The sequence below is a fragment of the Myotis daubentonii genome, chromosome 1 (genome assembly GCF_963259705.1).
Source record: "Myotis daubentonii chromosome 1, mMyoDau2.1, whole genome shotgun sequence".
In the NCBI taxonomy this organism is placed as follows: domain Eukaryota; kingdom Metazoa; phylum Chordata; class Mammalia; order Chiroptera; family Vespertilionidae; genus Myotis; species Myotis daubentonii.
In genome coordinates, this window is record NC_081840.1 from 11,508,052 (window position 1) to 11,522,381 (window position 14,330).

Below are 14,330 nucleotides of genomic sequence, written 5' to 3' on the forward strand. Positions count from 1 at the left end.
CAAAACAGATGACTAGCTATTCCCCCACTTTCCTTCACTGAGGTTCTCGCCTCACCGAGCAACTCTGTATCGCGTGTTGGTTACTGTTTGCCTTGAAACATCACCTTTGTGTTCCAATGGGTGTTGCAATAGCAGGTACTGGGTAAAGAGACGAGCAAGGAAAAGGAATGCTTTCAAAATAAAGGAATGCCCAAACGTAAAGGCAAAATATTTGAAATACTTCTTTTAAGTATTATTTTTTTTAAATGGCATTAATGGCACTTAAACTGCAAACAAAAACGACTCCGTTTTCTTGTACAAGGGTTGGTTGAGGGGTTAGTTTTCCTCCAGCTTGGAGATAGCAAGATTGGCTCTTGTAACTATGTCTACCCTAAGACACCCCAAGGGACAAAAAGCCCTGAGATGGAATGATGCCATGGTCCCCCTTGGTGTGTCTCAGACATGCAGGATGCCTATTTTTATAAAATTTTAGGATCAGCTAGACAGAACAGCAAGCCGCTGGCATCATGCAAGGCAATTGTTTTGGTACTTTCTCCCCCCTCTTATCAAAACAGGTTACAACCGAAGTTCCACTAGAAAAGTGAACGTGAACATTTCAAAACCAGTTTATTTCACCATTGCACCCACTGAGGAAAATGCATGATTCTTTGCCTGTTCACCACGCAGCGGTTGAGGTTGAAGTTTCACCAAGGCCTGCCAGTCCGTTTGGACTACCTACCCCCGTGAGAAAGACCAGGTTCAGTAGGCTTCTGGCCTTGGTTGAGGTGATAGCCACAGTGTGATGTTTGCGATTATTTTTCTTCTTTTGTGATGAGGAAAGCAACTGCACCTTTGAATACGTGTGCTCTGATCCGCTTCCAACAAATCCCGGGACCTCTCAGGCCCCGCACGCACTCATTGGAGCTGAGAAGGGCTAGGGACGCACTGCGTGGCTTGGATCAGAATTCAAGCTCAGAGCAACACGCCCAAATGTCAACACAAACCCTCCTTACCGGTCCCAGGTCGCCCCCCAATCCGGTCCCCTTCTGGGTGTGCATACATCACGGGCGGTAGGCTCAGGAAGTGAGACTCCGTGTAAAAGACACACCTGCTTCTCTCAGAAGGCTGGTCTAGGGAATAGCTGCCCTTGTCTATGTGCCCTCCAGGGCGGCGCTGCCCAGGGGTACAGCACCACCGGCCACTCGGCCTTGACACTTGGTGGCCGTGACCTCCGACGCGTGCAAACGCTCCCCGGGTGTCCCGCGGTGGCTCATCAGAAGCGGAGTCCTTGTTCTTTGATCCCTTTTGGCAGAGCAAACTTTCTCAGTCCTTTATGGCACAGTGAAATCGATTTTCCAATGCTATGTAATTTTGGACTAAGGAGAAGTCTGTTTAAGGCACGTGTCTCGGGGTGAATATAAAAACACACAACGCTTCCTCGAGCCCGGTGTCCGGAGCCTTTAGCTCCTGCCTTCCAGCAACGCGTTGTTCTCGTGTTCCCTGTCTTTGGTGTCCGCGGGGACCATGCCGTTCTCCAACCCGGCGGGCGGCTGCGCGCAGTGGGTCAGCATGGCCGTGCTCGAGTGGTCAGAGTTGCACATCTTCTCCGTCTCCTCCTCTCTCTTCTCCTCGTCCAGGGAGTAGTTGCGGAAGGTCTTGTAGATCTTCTGCACGTCCTCGGGCAAGGCCTTCTTGGCGTCCTTGTTTTTCCTCTTGGTGAGCTTGGCGCTGGACCCGAACTTGTTGATGATGTTGTCCTCGGAGGCCCCCTGCGCGTGCTTGTGCAGCGGCTCGGGCCCGCGGAGGCGCAGGTTGTTGGGCCGGTTGTTGATGCTCTCCTGGGAGGAGGCCTTGCCGCGGCCCGCGTCCAGCGCCGCGAACACGGAGCGCTTCTCGGGGGAGAGCATGTCGAGCGAGTGCGCGCGCTGGTCCAGGCCCAGGCGCCGGCGCTCCATGCTGCGCAGCGTGGCCGCGCGCTGCAGCTTGTCGTGGATCTCCACGCTCAGCCGCCGCCGCGTCTCCCGGAACTCGGCCGTCACGTTGGCCTTCCACTCGGCCGCGTGGGCCTTGATCTCCCCCACCTGGCGGGACACAGAAAGGGCAACAGCCCGCTGAGAGATCGCGCTCTGCCCGGCGCCCCCCAGCGCCCCTCTGCCCACCGCCCGGGGGTGTCCCCCAGGGGAAGGCCCAGAGGGGGCGCTGCAAACGCCCAGGGCCGGGGGTGGAGGCTGCCTCTGCCCTGGTCTCTCCCCCCTAAGTACCCGTCTCTAGTGGGCTCCTGGCTGATGTGGCTCAGGGAGGGGCCGGTGCTGGGGAGCAAGGGAGGCTTGGGATTTGGAGATGGGCCTGGGAGAGAGGCGGGCGGCACTTGCGGGGAGAGGGCAGCGGGCTGAGTTGGACAGGCCTGCAGGGTTCCCGTGATGTGCCCACCGCCTTTTCACAGGATGGTCTCATTCCTGGGACATTACTGGGGTAGTCACCTCTAGCTGATGGTTTTTAGTGTTATGTCAGAGAAAGACGTGCACTAGCTCAGTCCTGGGCACCGAGCAGATTTTCAGAAAGTCCTTTGCCCTTCCCGGTCCCTCCGACGCCTCTCCGGGGCGGGTGACCAGTCAGCCTGGAACTGTCCTGATTTTAAAAGGGGGAGTCCTGTATCCTAGGTCCGCCCTCAGCCCTGGGCAAGCTGGGACTGTGGTCGCCCTGCATGTGGGCCAGTGCTGTCAGGCTCATCCTGGTTTAAGAAGACCCCCCCTCCCCCCAAGGCACTGGATAACCAAATTTCCCCGGTGGGGGAGCAGGAAGGGGGCGAGCTCAGAGTCCAGTTCTGCATGAAGCTCATTATCAGATCTCTGGGCTCTTACTCAGCATGGCACATAGCACAAGTCCCACGTTTTCCTAGACGGACGGACGAGGAACTCGGATTTCGGCACTGAGGAAAGTCAGTGTGTATGTGGTAGTTCTCTTTCGTCATAGCTGATTGTTAGCAGGCCAGTTAGATACCTGGGGGCTCAGCCTGGGCGGAGACTGCATTGCTAGGGTTCTGGAGGCCAGGAGAACGACATTGTGCCCAGGAGTGAGAGGGCAAGTTTCTCCACTCAGCAACCTTCTCCTGGACCCTTGCATACAGAATGGCTGTACCCGGGAGTACACAGCTTTCTTCAAGAGGCTGCCCCTCTTTTTGTTTGTTTCTTTGTTTATTTTAATCTCCCTTCCTTTCTTTACTTCTTCCCTTCTCCTTCCCTTGCCTCCTCCGTTCTTATTTCTTTCCCCCTCTTCTAGAAGAACTACATGGACTTTTGTTTTTTAAACTCACAAAGAATCTGCCTTTCCTTCCCAGACTTTCCTTTTCTCGCCTTTGTGTAGGCTTGCACGCACGTTTAGCTGCGGGAGTCAAGGCTGCGTGCTCTGGGGTATACTTCTTTCCACAGATGGGACCACCAGGAGGGGGTTCAGGTGAAAGGGGTCCCTTGGGTTCGCTTCCCCGGGGCTGGCCGCTGCTCAGTGATTTCAGTCTCACTCAGAATCAGGGAAGATTCCTGATGTTCAAGTGCATTTCCATTCAGGCCCTGTGACCTGAGGGACAGGCAGGCTTTCTGAAGCTTTTTATGATTTTTCGAAGCCTCCCCATACATTTTCTGATAGGGGGCAATTGCACACTTCCCTCGACCACAGTCTCCCTCTGCCGACGAGTTCTATATTTTCCTTTTCATTCCATTTTTTAAAATGAAGTTGCTGTTTACTATTCTTTGCAGGATCTGTGGGCTGGTGACTGAGTCACCAGATTTCCTCACCTGCCAAAAAAGGATCCGCAAGTAATTGCTATTCAATTTCACTTGCCTTTTAGGTGGTAATGATCCCAAACAAGGAAGCCTTGTGAGCCCTCCATTGAGTAAGAAACACTCCAGCCCACAGAATAGAGAGAGGAGATTCTTGACACGAGCTCATCTAATCTCAGGAGCATTCGTAGAATCTGGAAGGGGTCCTACCTCTTCTTTTGTCTTTTTGGACAGAACCCGTAGCCAATCTCCGATCATACTGAGGACGGCTGCAAAGTAGGCAAGGCCAACAAGGATCCAAAACCACACGAGGGGCTTATACCACTCCCGGTAATTGATGCCAGCATTTCCCCCTGAAAACAACGAAACGTTACTGGAAGCAGGGTCTAGCACGGGGTCTTTGCCGAGCAAACATATTCTGGCCCATGTAGCGGAGATGCCAGCCCATCACCCTCTAACACCGAGACGTTAGGCCTGCTGTACAGGAGATGTGATGGGGGTTGGAAGACAAGGAAAAGATGTTCCTGTTCTTAAAGGAGCCTGACTTGTGGCTGAACTCCCTGTGATTCTTGGCCACTAACCGTAGTACCCACAGCAGAATATGCCCGTGGCCAGCTTGATCCGCCTAGTCTCTCCCTGAGCTTGACAGTGAATGACTAGAGCCAGAGGACAACAGATCAGGCCCCGTTGTCAATTGCTTTTTTTTTAAACCTCTATAAATGTAATACAAATAAAAAAAACACACACCATTTAATCATCCCTCATGGTTTGGAAGTCATGAAACCGTTTCCTTCTTAACCGCACATGCATTTACCAAGAGCTAAGTGCAAATTTAGACTTTATGGCATTCCTGACACTTTGATGCAAGCCATAGTGATTTAATGCTGAGGCTGGTGTTTACATGATGCTAATCCAAAGGGTCAATTAAACTGAGTAATTAGAACCACCACAGCCACGCTAGAACTAAATGGGACCTTTAAGGCCAGCTAGTCAATCCCTTTGTTATAAATAGAGATTACAGGAAAAATCCATCAACCCAAATGGGCCAGTTTCCTGATTGCATTGAATGGTTGTTACGTTGAACCGACCAGTCATTTGTTCCAAATAATAAGCCTATTTATTCTAGCCTTCCTTCAGGCACTGCCAAAGGCAACCGAGCAAAATAGGTTCCAAGCCCAGCCCCCCCACTGAAAGAAGTGGGGACCTTCCATGAAATAATTGATGTCAGCCTCGTTCTCACTCTGTGAGATGTGTTACCCAATGAACCAGGCAGGCGGTGATTCCTAAAATAATTGACATTAGCTATGTACTGGTAGTTATGCTATTACATGAAGAGTGATAACTAGTCTTTCTCACTGGGTCATGGTTGTAACCTCATCTAGATTGCTGAGTCCATACCGAACTCTTTACGGTATCATAGCAGCAGCGGGCCAGGTGCTATGGCCTGTGGTTCTTCTCAATGCAACCAAACCCATTTAAAAAATGTTTTTCACCCCGCCAGTGTGGTTCAGTGGTTTGGTGTCAGTGCACAACCCAGGAGATCATGGTTCGATTCCTGGTCAGGGCACATGCTCAGGTTGCAGGCTTGATCTCCAGTAGGGGGCGTGCAGGAGGCAGTCGAATGATGATTCTCATCATTGATATTTCTATCTCCCTCTCCCTCTCCCTCTCCCTTCTTCTCTCTGAAATCAATAAAAATATATTCAAATATTTTTTTCCAATCATGGCTTATTTTCAATATTATTTTGCATTGGTTTCAGGTGTATAGCTTAATGGTCACACAATCATGTACTTTACTGTGTTCCTTCAATATTTCTAATACCCAACTGATGCCCATACATAGTTATTGCAATATTATTGACTGTATTCCCTATGCTGTACTTCACATCTCGGTGACTCTTTTGTAACTACCAATTTGTTCTTCTTAACACCTTCACCTCTTTCTCCCAGTCCCCTAACCCTCCTCTCCTCTGGAAACCCACTTTTCAATGCAGCCGTGAGATCTCAACAGCTACTGCCATTTATTAAAATTAGAATTCCAAACATTGCTAAAGGGCTCCAGACCCCCGCTGTTTAGTGGTTTGGTTAAGCTGGCTTTATTTTTCCTCTTTATGTACACACACACACACACACACACACACACACACACACACACACCCTGTGTGCAGCTTTCTCTAGGATGCTACTGGAGTTCATGCAACATTAAGTGGTTTTTGAGCTTTCTCCTTGGGACTATTATCTGAGAGCAAATATTTACCTTAGCCAGTCCAGTCACCATCATCCAACAGGATTGTCACTAGGGTGCGCTATTGAGCAGCACATTAATCACCTTTCTCCCTCTTTATCAGCGGCTTGTCCAGAGTTTGGGGCTTTCCCTGTGCTCCCAGTCAGAGCTGTGAAATGCTATAATGTTCTCTGTCCTAAAGTGAGTCAGCTACCCAGTAAACCAGCACTGAAACCTGTGTGGTGATCGGTGCTCTGGTTATATTTTTAATAGAGTTGATACCTTGTTCAATCACAGCAACCATCAACTCTTGTTAGTACACCTTTTTAAACAACCGGGCATCTTCCCCTGTCACCCTGAGAGCATTGCCAAAAAGGCTGTGAAAAGCTTCCGGCCTTTTAAGGCATGCATTCTTCGGACCTGGGAACTGGAGAAGGGCCTGGCCTAATTGCAGCTGGCTCCTGTGATAAGAGATCCCTATCTGTGACGACCTCAGGACAGAGGAAATATGGCTATGTACTCAGTGGTAAGTAAGGGAATTGAAACAGGACCAGGCGTTTGACTAAGGTAAGTAAAGGTAAGGTCAAGTGCTGGTCTGTGCTAAGTGCTCACAGTCCATGGTGCCTAACACAAATAAATACAAGCCATGAAGTTTTAAAATCTCATGTTCCCAGGGCTCTGCTATCTGTGCCCCAGATGAGCAGATGGACAGATTGAACTGAACAATATTAGAGCAGGGCCCTCTAGCAGGCAGCCCGGGGTTAGCACAGTGCTCTGAGGCAAACTACGCTTGGGGGGAACGTAAAGATGTTTGTGAAATGGTTCCAAACGCCAGCTGCCATGACAGCCTTAATTGGGACCTCAGGTGGGTTTTCCTACAGACCAGCTCCGGAGGATGCTAAGCAATTAGCTGGACAATCATTCCTCTTCCTTTTCTCTGCTTCTCTGTGGCTCCTCTCCAGTGTCAGGCCCCTAGTCAGGTGGCACCAGGGGACTGTCCCCCGAGGTGAGGAATTGCACAAGGGGTTGAGTGCTGTGCATAAGGAAAGACTGATGGGCTCCCAGGCTTTTATACACAATGCTCAATCACTTCAACTTTGCAATTCTTAGCCCTTTGTCAATAGAAAGGAAGACAGATTGAAACTGCTATTTCTACAGCGGGGACATCAATCTTAGCCTGGCCGGTTGCAGTAGCTACAAGGTCACTGTGCTGGCTATCTGTATCACAGAACTGACCTATTGAGGAGCCTCCACGCCCACCTCCCCAGACTCTCCTGTTTCCCAGATTCCCAAGGACCAGGTCCCTGTCATCGTGGGCACCATATACCATGGAGATCCCAAGGCACAGCCAAGATCAAATGCCAGATGAAGGACAGTCGGCCTGGGAGTGCACCCCTGAGCTGTCCAGGCTGCTGCTGACCTGGGGACTGGTCAAGGCCACATAGACCACCCACCATTTTGAACTTACGATGGAGGTGTTCACGCAAAGCACTCACTTCTTGGAGTAAAGAAGGATCGGTCAGTGGGCTGGCTCCCTGGAACTACCCCATTAGGAGGGGATAGGGTGGCCTCCTCCTCCTGTTCCTGCCTTCCTACCACACTCTGGGAAAGCGGTAGGCACTTGTAAGAGGCTGGATCCCGCCTCATTTTCAGCTCTCTCTGTCCCTAGAGGAAAGTGAGGGTGGTTTTCTTTGGCTTCCATAAACCCAGCCCATGGACACTTATGTTCACACTGAAGGCTATTGCTTCTGTCCACATTCATGCAGAATCTGTTAACACTGTTCCCTGAGCGGGCAGCTCTGATCTCGGTTGTCAACTGAGTCCTAAGCCTTGTGGGCACGCCCTGGACAGCTTTTGCAGGGACAACGGCCCTCACCTCAGGTGTGGCAGGAAGCTTAAGCTGCAGATCCTTGCGGGCTCAGCTCTGTGCTAATCTCTTCAGGGTTTCACATTTGCTGCTTGCTAATATAGCCTTTATCGATGGATCCAAGGAGCCTTAATACAATTCAGAAGCCCCAACTTCAATGAGAAATTCATTTCACTCATGCATAATTCATATGACGATAAGGGCGCTATGCATCCTGGGAGGAAGAGGCTGCCTTCCCTCTCACAGCAGGAGCCTGCTGCTGCTTAGATCACAGAGGACCACGGCCTTGAAATGAGCCCGTGCACAGCAGCGGGGATACCGGGCCTTTGTCGTTCGCTTCTCTCACAGCTCCTTTGCTCATGGTGTTGAAAAGCACTGCCAACCACCTCTCCACCACCCACGGGGGCCCTGGTGACGGGATGCCCGGGGTGCTCACCTGCCACATAGTCGCCAAAGCCCACCGTGGTGAGAGTGACCACCACAAAGTAAATGGACTCCAGGGCCGTCCACCCCTCGATGTATTTGAAAATGACGGCAGGGATCGTCACAAACACAATGCAGCCGGCCAGGATGAACAGGATGGTGGAGATGACCCGGATCTTGGTCTGACTCACTTGCTTTTTCTGGGAACAGCAAAGGAGAAAGACAAGTCAGTTTCATCGCCCTGGAGCCAGAGATACAGAAGAAAATGTATTCTGTCAGAGGCTTTTTAAAAATGGAATTTATTGGGGTGACCTTGGTTAATAAAATCAGAGAGGTTTCAAGTGTTCAATTCTAAAATATATCATCTGTACATTGTGTGTTCACCATCCCAAGTCTCCTTCCATCACCCTTTACTTCCCCCACCCTTTACCCTCTTCTTCTACCTCCCCCTCCCTCCGCCCTTCCCCTGTGATAATCACTGTACTGTTGTCTGTATGAGTTGTTTTTTTTTTTTTGCTTAATCCTTTCCCCTTTTTCACCCTGCCCCGCATCCCCTCCCCTCTGACAGCTGTCGGTCTCTATGAGTCTGTTTCTGTTTTGTTTGTTCGTCAGTCTTACCCTTTGCGACAGCATGGATGGACCTGGAGAGCATTATGTTAAGTGAAATAAGCCAGTCAGAGAAGGACAAGTACTATATGATTTCACTCATGTGTGGTTTCTAATGAGCAAACTTGTCGGTGCCTTTTAACCTCTCTTTGGCCTGGGGCAGCTGTGAGAGAATCTGATGAAAGCCGTGGACCTTCCCCTACAAGAACGCACACACAGGTGTTTTCAGGTGTTCTGGGTGCTTCCCAGGCCCCAGGAGGCCAGTTCATGGACTCGACCAAGGAAGCCCGCTGGGCTCAGACCTCAGCTGCCCTCTGCGTGGCTCATGAGTGCAGGCAGACGTTGTCTCCCCTTCTCACCGGTGGAAAACATAAGGAACTCCCAAGAGGGGCTTGCTGCCAGTTTTCATGGCGGCCGGGTTTGGGGCTCTCCACAGTGCTGGTGAGGGTCTCTCCCTGGGTTCCCTTGCATCAAAGGGATGCTGCTGCCCTAACCGGTTTGGCTCAGTGGATAGAGTGTTGGCCTGTGGACTGAAGGGTCCCAGGTTCGATTCTGGTCAAGGGCACATACCTTGGCTGTAGGCACATCCCCAGTAGAAGGTGTGCAGGAGGCAACTAATCGATGTTTCTCTCTCATCGATGTTTCTGGCTCTCTATCCCTCTCCCTTCCTCTCTGTAAAAAATCAGTAAAATATATTTTAAAAAAAGGGATGATGCTGCTAACCTCCCACCCCCTCTAAAAACAAAACAAAACAAAACACAACACAACACCATAAAAACTGACCTGAAACAGGCCAGAATGTTTGGCTGAAGAGAAAATACACAGCCATCCCCGCTCACATTTGTGACAGACCCTAGGCAAGTCCCTGCGTGTGTCCTCACCCTCCTTCCCCGGCTGAGGTCGGACAGTTATACTTTTCCTTTAAATACACGTGTCTAAGCTGTGCTGTGGTCATCGTGTTTGCTGCTGAATCACACACAAGGGTCGGGGCAGGAGTTGAAGTCAGGATGGCAGGGTCACTGTGGAAAATGGGTAGTAGGCACGTCAGCTCACATCAGCTTCTGAAGGAGTCAATAGTGAAGAGGTCGAAGTGCATTTGGAAGGGGAAGGACGCTGATGGAGGCCAGAGGTGGGTCAGAGGCATCAGTGGTGTTCCCCTTGAACACACACCGAAAACCGTGGCATTGCCTCCGAGCTGAATGATCCTGAAGGTCTCAAAGCTGCCGGAATTGGCACCAGAGACTGTCTTCGGGAGACCCTAGTATTATAACCTCATCAAAACAATATGCCGTCATAAATCTATAGTGAACACCAGAGTGCCCGGGCCTTGCCACACCGCCTGGATTGGTTTTCTGCGAAAGTCCACCACGTGGAGGGCAGTCAGTGCAGGAAATCCTTACCAGGTGATCTTTTTTCCAGCCATTGCCTCCCGGTGAATTAGGAGGCAGACGGCTCAGAGTGCAGGGACCCGTGCGCTCAGAAACCTCACTTCCAGATGCAAAAACAGAAGCTGAGGGGTGAAGGGGCTTGCATAGGTGCTGCTGCTAATTAAGGGCAGAGCTGAGAATAGGATTCTGAGGTGATTAACTCAGTCCAGGGAGTAATGAAAAGAGTCCAGAAACAGCTTTTCAAGTCATTCAACAACTCACCAGCTCAAACAAAGTTGCCAGAGCCATCCCCTAACAACAGAAACCAGACTAGCCTCCACGAGGAAGAGGCCACCTGGTTCCCTTCTGGGAAGGAAGATGGAGAATACAAAGTTGTGGCTGGACCACCTGTTCAGGAATTCTGAAGCTTCCGTCCCGGCAGTGACACCTGGGCCAGGTTTCCCAGGACAGACACGGTTAAGAGAGATTCTCCAACCACCGGCCACGTGGCTCCATCCCAAAATGACAGCCAAGGAAATGACTAGGTCTCAGAGCCGGGAAGGCTGATTACAGTTCTGTGTCCCTTCCTCCCACCCTTCTCTTCCTCGCTGATTTTTGGGGATAAACATGGGTGCTGCCTGTTCACTGGAAAGCTCCAATGAACAAGAGCTGAAGAGGGGGAAGCTGCGCTTGCCTGTAATCAAACCCCCCAAAAAGCAGCCCCACTTGATTGGGGTCCCGAGTCCCAGGTATAGTCAACATAGCAGAATGGAGAGGGCAATGAAATGAGTAAGAACAGTGATAACGGAGAATATTATCTGCACCAATCTAAGTCAGCACTATTTACGCTCCAGTTCCCAGATCAATATATATTCCCTAAACATGCATAAAAAAAGCTACAAAACTACAATCCTTCTTTATAAAAAAAAGCCATGTGCTCTAACTCCCCAGGGGACACTCAGTATGTAGAACAGGGAACAATAATTGGGTTTGTGCCCATCCCTCAGAAAAGCCATCTGGGAAAAAAAAGATATTTTATTGACACTTTCGAAACTGTACATGAAATACCATTTCCCCCCACAAATAAAAGTATCATGTCAGGATAAATTACCTGAGAACCCCAGGGAATGTTTCACCCATTGTATGAATTTCCATATTGGCTATTATGGGAGGACCCTGTGGGGGCAGCTGAGCCCCTCTGAGAATCCAGGAAGGTAGTTATGATTAGCCTAGTTTTGTTTGCAGACATGAGCAAAAATCCAGAGCCCCAAAAGAGATCGTACCAGAGGTTAATTAATTGCTGGCAATGGGAACACCATTCCCCGCCCACTTATAAGTCGTCCTCCTCAAACGCATAATGAAATTAAAGCGAATTAAATGTTTGTGAGACACCTGTTAAGTCATAAATTAGGATGTGAACGCAACTGCAGATGAAATGAGGCGGAGGTTGGGGAAGGAGGGCGGCAAGTCTGGAGGCAGCTGGAGACACTCTCAGGCTCCAGGGTGTGGGCCGAGGGATGGGGTTGGTCTGGTGGCAGACAGGGAGGTGTGTAACAAAGCCTACTGTCTGCTGGAGAGTTTCTGAGCCAGGTACACGTGTCAGCACTGCTCACTACCCAAGCCAACAAGTTCGTCTGTCCCTGGATTGCTTCCTCCAGACATGGTGGGGTGATGCTCAGGGGCTTGGAGAATTTAATCAGTGGGGTATTTTAGGGACTTAAGAAATCAAGTGTCTGGCGTGTGTGTGTGTGTGTGTGTGTGTGTGTGTGTGTGTGTAAATGTGAATACCCATGCTTCAGTATAAAAGGAAGGCGTGTGGGTGTAGGGTTTTTAGCAATATATGTTATTCTAGATACTCGTGTTTTTTCTGCCCTCTAGATATTTTTTTTAAAAAGTTGCTTTATTTGAACATTTGAAACAGTGGCTTTCAGGATAGAATCATAGACTATCTTATATTTCATTCGGAGATCTTGGGCTTCTTAGTCTGGTTGGCCCTGCAACTGTTAGATATACTGTAAAGTGGTGTTTGAGGACCTGGAGTCTGGGGGCAGACTGCCTGCCTAGACACATCCCGTCCCCACTACTAAACAGCTGAGCGATCTCCGACAAGTGTCTCAACTCCTCTGTGCATCTTATCTCTGTGGAGAAAGAGAATCCACCTCATAGGACGGTTTGGAAGATTACATAAGTGTGTTAGCCCTTAGCACAGTGCTCGCTAAGTGCTCAATGATCGCTAATGACTGTTTTTACTTTTTGTTAAACCTCACCTGAGGTTATTTTTCCCATTGATTTTTAGGGAGGGAGGGGGAGAGGGAGAGAGAGAGAGAGAGAGAGAGAGAGAGAGAGAGAGAGAGAATCGACACGTGAGAGACATATCGATTGGTTGCCTCCAGCACTCTCCCCAACTGGGTCTGGGGATCAAATCTATAACCTAGGTATCTGCCCTTGACTGGGGGTCAAAACTATCACCCTTTAGTGTGTGGGTTGGCACTCTAACCACTGAGCACACCAGCCAGGGCAACTGTTTTTTATGTCAAAGTTCAAATATTTCCTTCGATGTGGACAGTCCCAGGCTGGATGCTGCCCATTGCTATTAAGGCATGTTCCCTCAGGGCTGGCTTAAGATCATCTTTGTTTAGCTTAGGAGGTCACTGTTGGTCGTCCCTTCCTGGATACACTTTCTCATTGTAATTACTTCATTTTCAATAAGAGAAAAGTCTTCATTGGTTCTTCTATGCTGACTCCAGAATGCTGCCAGATGGTTTTAGCTCACAAGCTTGAAAGCAGTTTTTATTTGCCTTTCAATTAATTTCCCCCTAGATCTTGATCATCCTTCTGAAACTGCCAAGAATTGCAGATAATGTTGGTGACATCAGGAACCCGCTGCAGAGGGACCTGAGAGGCGGGCGTGGCTTTCCTCGCCCTGTCCCCACCGCTCCCACCACTTAGGGAATCCAGCTGTGTTTCCAAGGTGGGGTTGCTAGGCAAAATCTCATTGCTTATTTACCAGTAAGCAGAGCCGCTGGCAAAAACCTTGGGTGAGTCCAGATCTGACTGAGCTAATGTGTTCTTGGACTGACAAAATTGTTATCCCAGAAAAGATGGTTTGATACAATATTTGGGCAGAAGTGATAGGATTGTTGTGCGTATCTGTCCAAATCTTGTTTTCCCACTTTGTTGATTAGATAATGTTTTCTTTCCATCTCCTTGTGCAAACAGTAGTATGCAAAGCTATTTCCTGTGTCCCATTGATGTTAACTGTAGGAATTTTTGAAGAACTTGAAACCTACCTTCTGTGGGGTTCATTTAATTCTCAAAATTACACATGCAATTATGTCAGAGAGAAATAAGCATCATTAATCAGGAGGCAGGGGAGCCAGCTCTAAGAGGCCCCTTCGAGGAAGGGATGTATGCGCGGACCGTTCTGGAAGTGTTGGCGAGTTTCAGACCTCAGAGGGCTGAGCCTCATGTCCAGTTCTCAGGAAGCATACGCCCTGCCTGTGTTTGTTTACTTCCACAAGTTATGTTAGAGGGGAAGTATATTTCCATTCACCTGTGGGCTATTTCTTTACTTGATTTTTATCCCCTCTCCAATGACCATGCGTTTTTTCTTCACTTTTAAGTGGTTTCTTAGAATTCTGAGACTAGCTACCCAAGTTGTGTCTAGGTGAGAAATTGTGCACTTGCTGTGATGGTTAGCCAGACATTGGAGATATTTTATAAAAATAAAGATACCAGGATAAAGATCCTAGGACAGGAGCTAGACATGACCAGCTGTCACTTATGGTTCAGTTTTGTTTTGTTGAAATGCAGACATATTGCCAGGGTAATACAATTGAACTGAGAGTAATTTTTCCAAATGGAAAGATAGTAGGACCTGCCTCACACAAGAATTGATTTTATTTTCCAAAATTGTGATGTTTTCCACAAATATTTCTTTTTAATAGGCCACTTCTAATACTACTTTCAACATCACAACAAATATCCATGTAGCACCACATAGATCAGTGGTTCTAAGCCTTCCTAATGCCGTGACCCTTTAATACAGTTCTTCATGTTGTGGTGACCCCCAAGTTCATTGTTACAAA

At 49.1% G+C, this 14,330-nt stretch overlaps 1 protein-coding gene across 3 annotated transcripts in view; it reads right to left on the reverse strand.

Annotated features, from left to right (window-relative positions):
* Window positions 1-208: 208 nt before the first annotated feature.
* KCNK10 (potassium two pore domain channel subfamily K member 10) overlaps window positions 209-14,330 on the reverse strand; it is a 111,558-nt gene continuing 97,436 nt past the window's right edge. For all 3 annotated transcript variants that reach the window (XM_059688776.1, XM_059688766.1, XM_059688786.1), the window contains exons 5-7: window positions 8,283-8,469; window positions 3,966-4,108; window positions 209-2,060 (exon numbers count right to left, since the gene is read on the reverse strand). In XM_059688776.1, coding sequence (XP_059544759.1) covers window positions 1,440-2,060; window positions 3,966-4,108; window positions 8,283-8,469 — 951 coding nt within the window. In that variant the 3' untranslated portion in view covers window positions 209-1,439. The remainder of the gene's footprint in view (window positions 2,061-3,965; window positions 4,109-8,282; window positions 8,470-14,330) is intronic.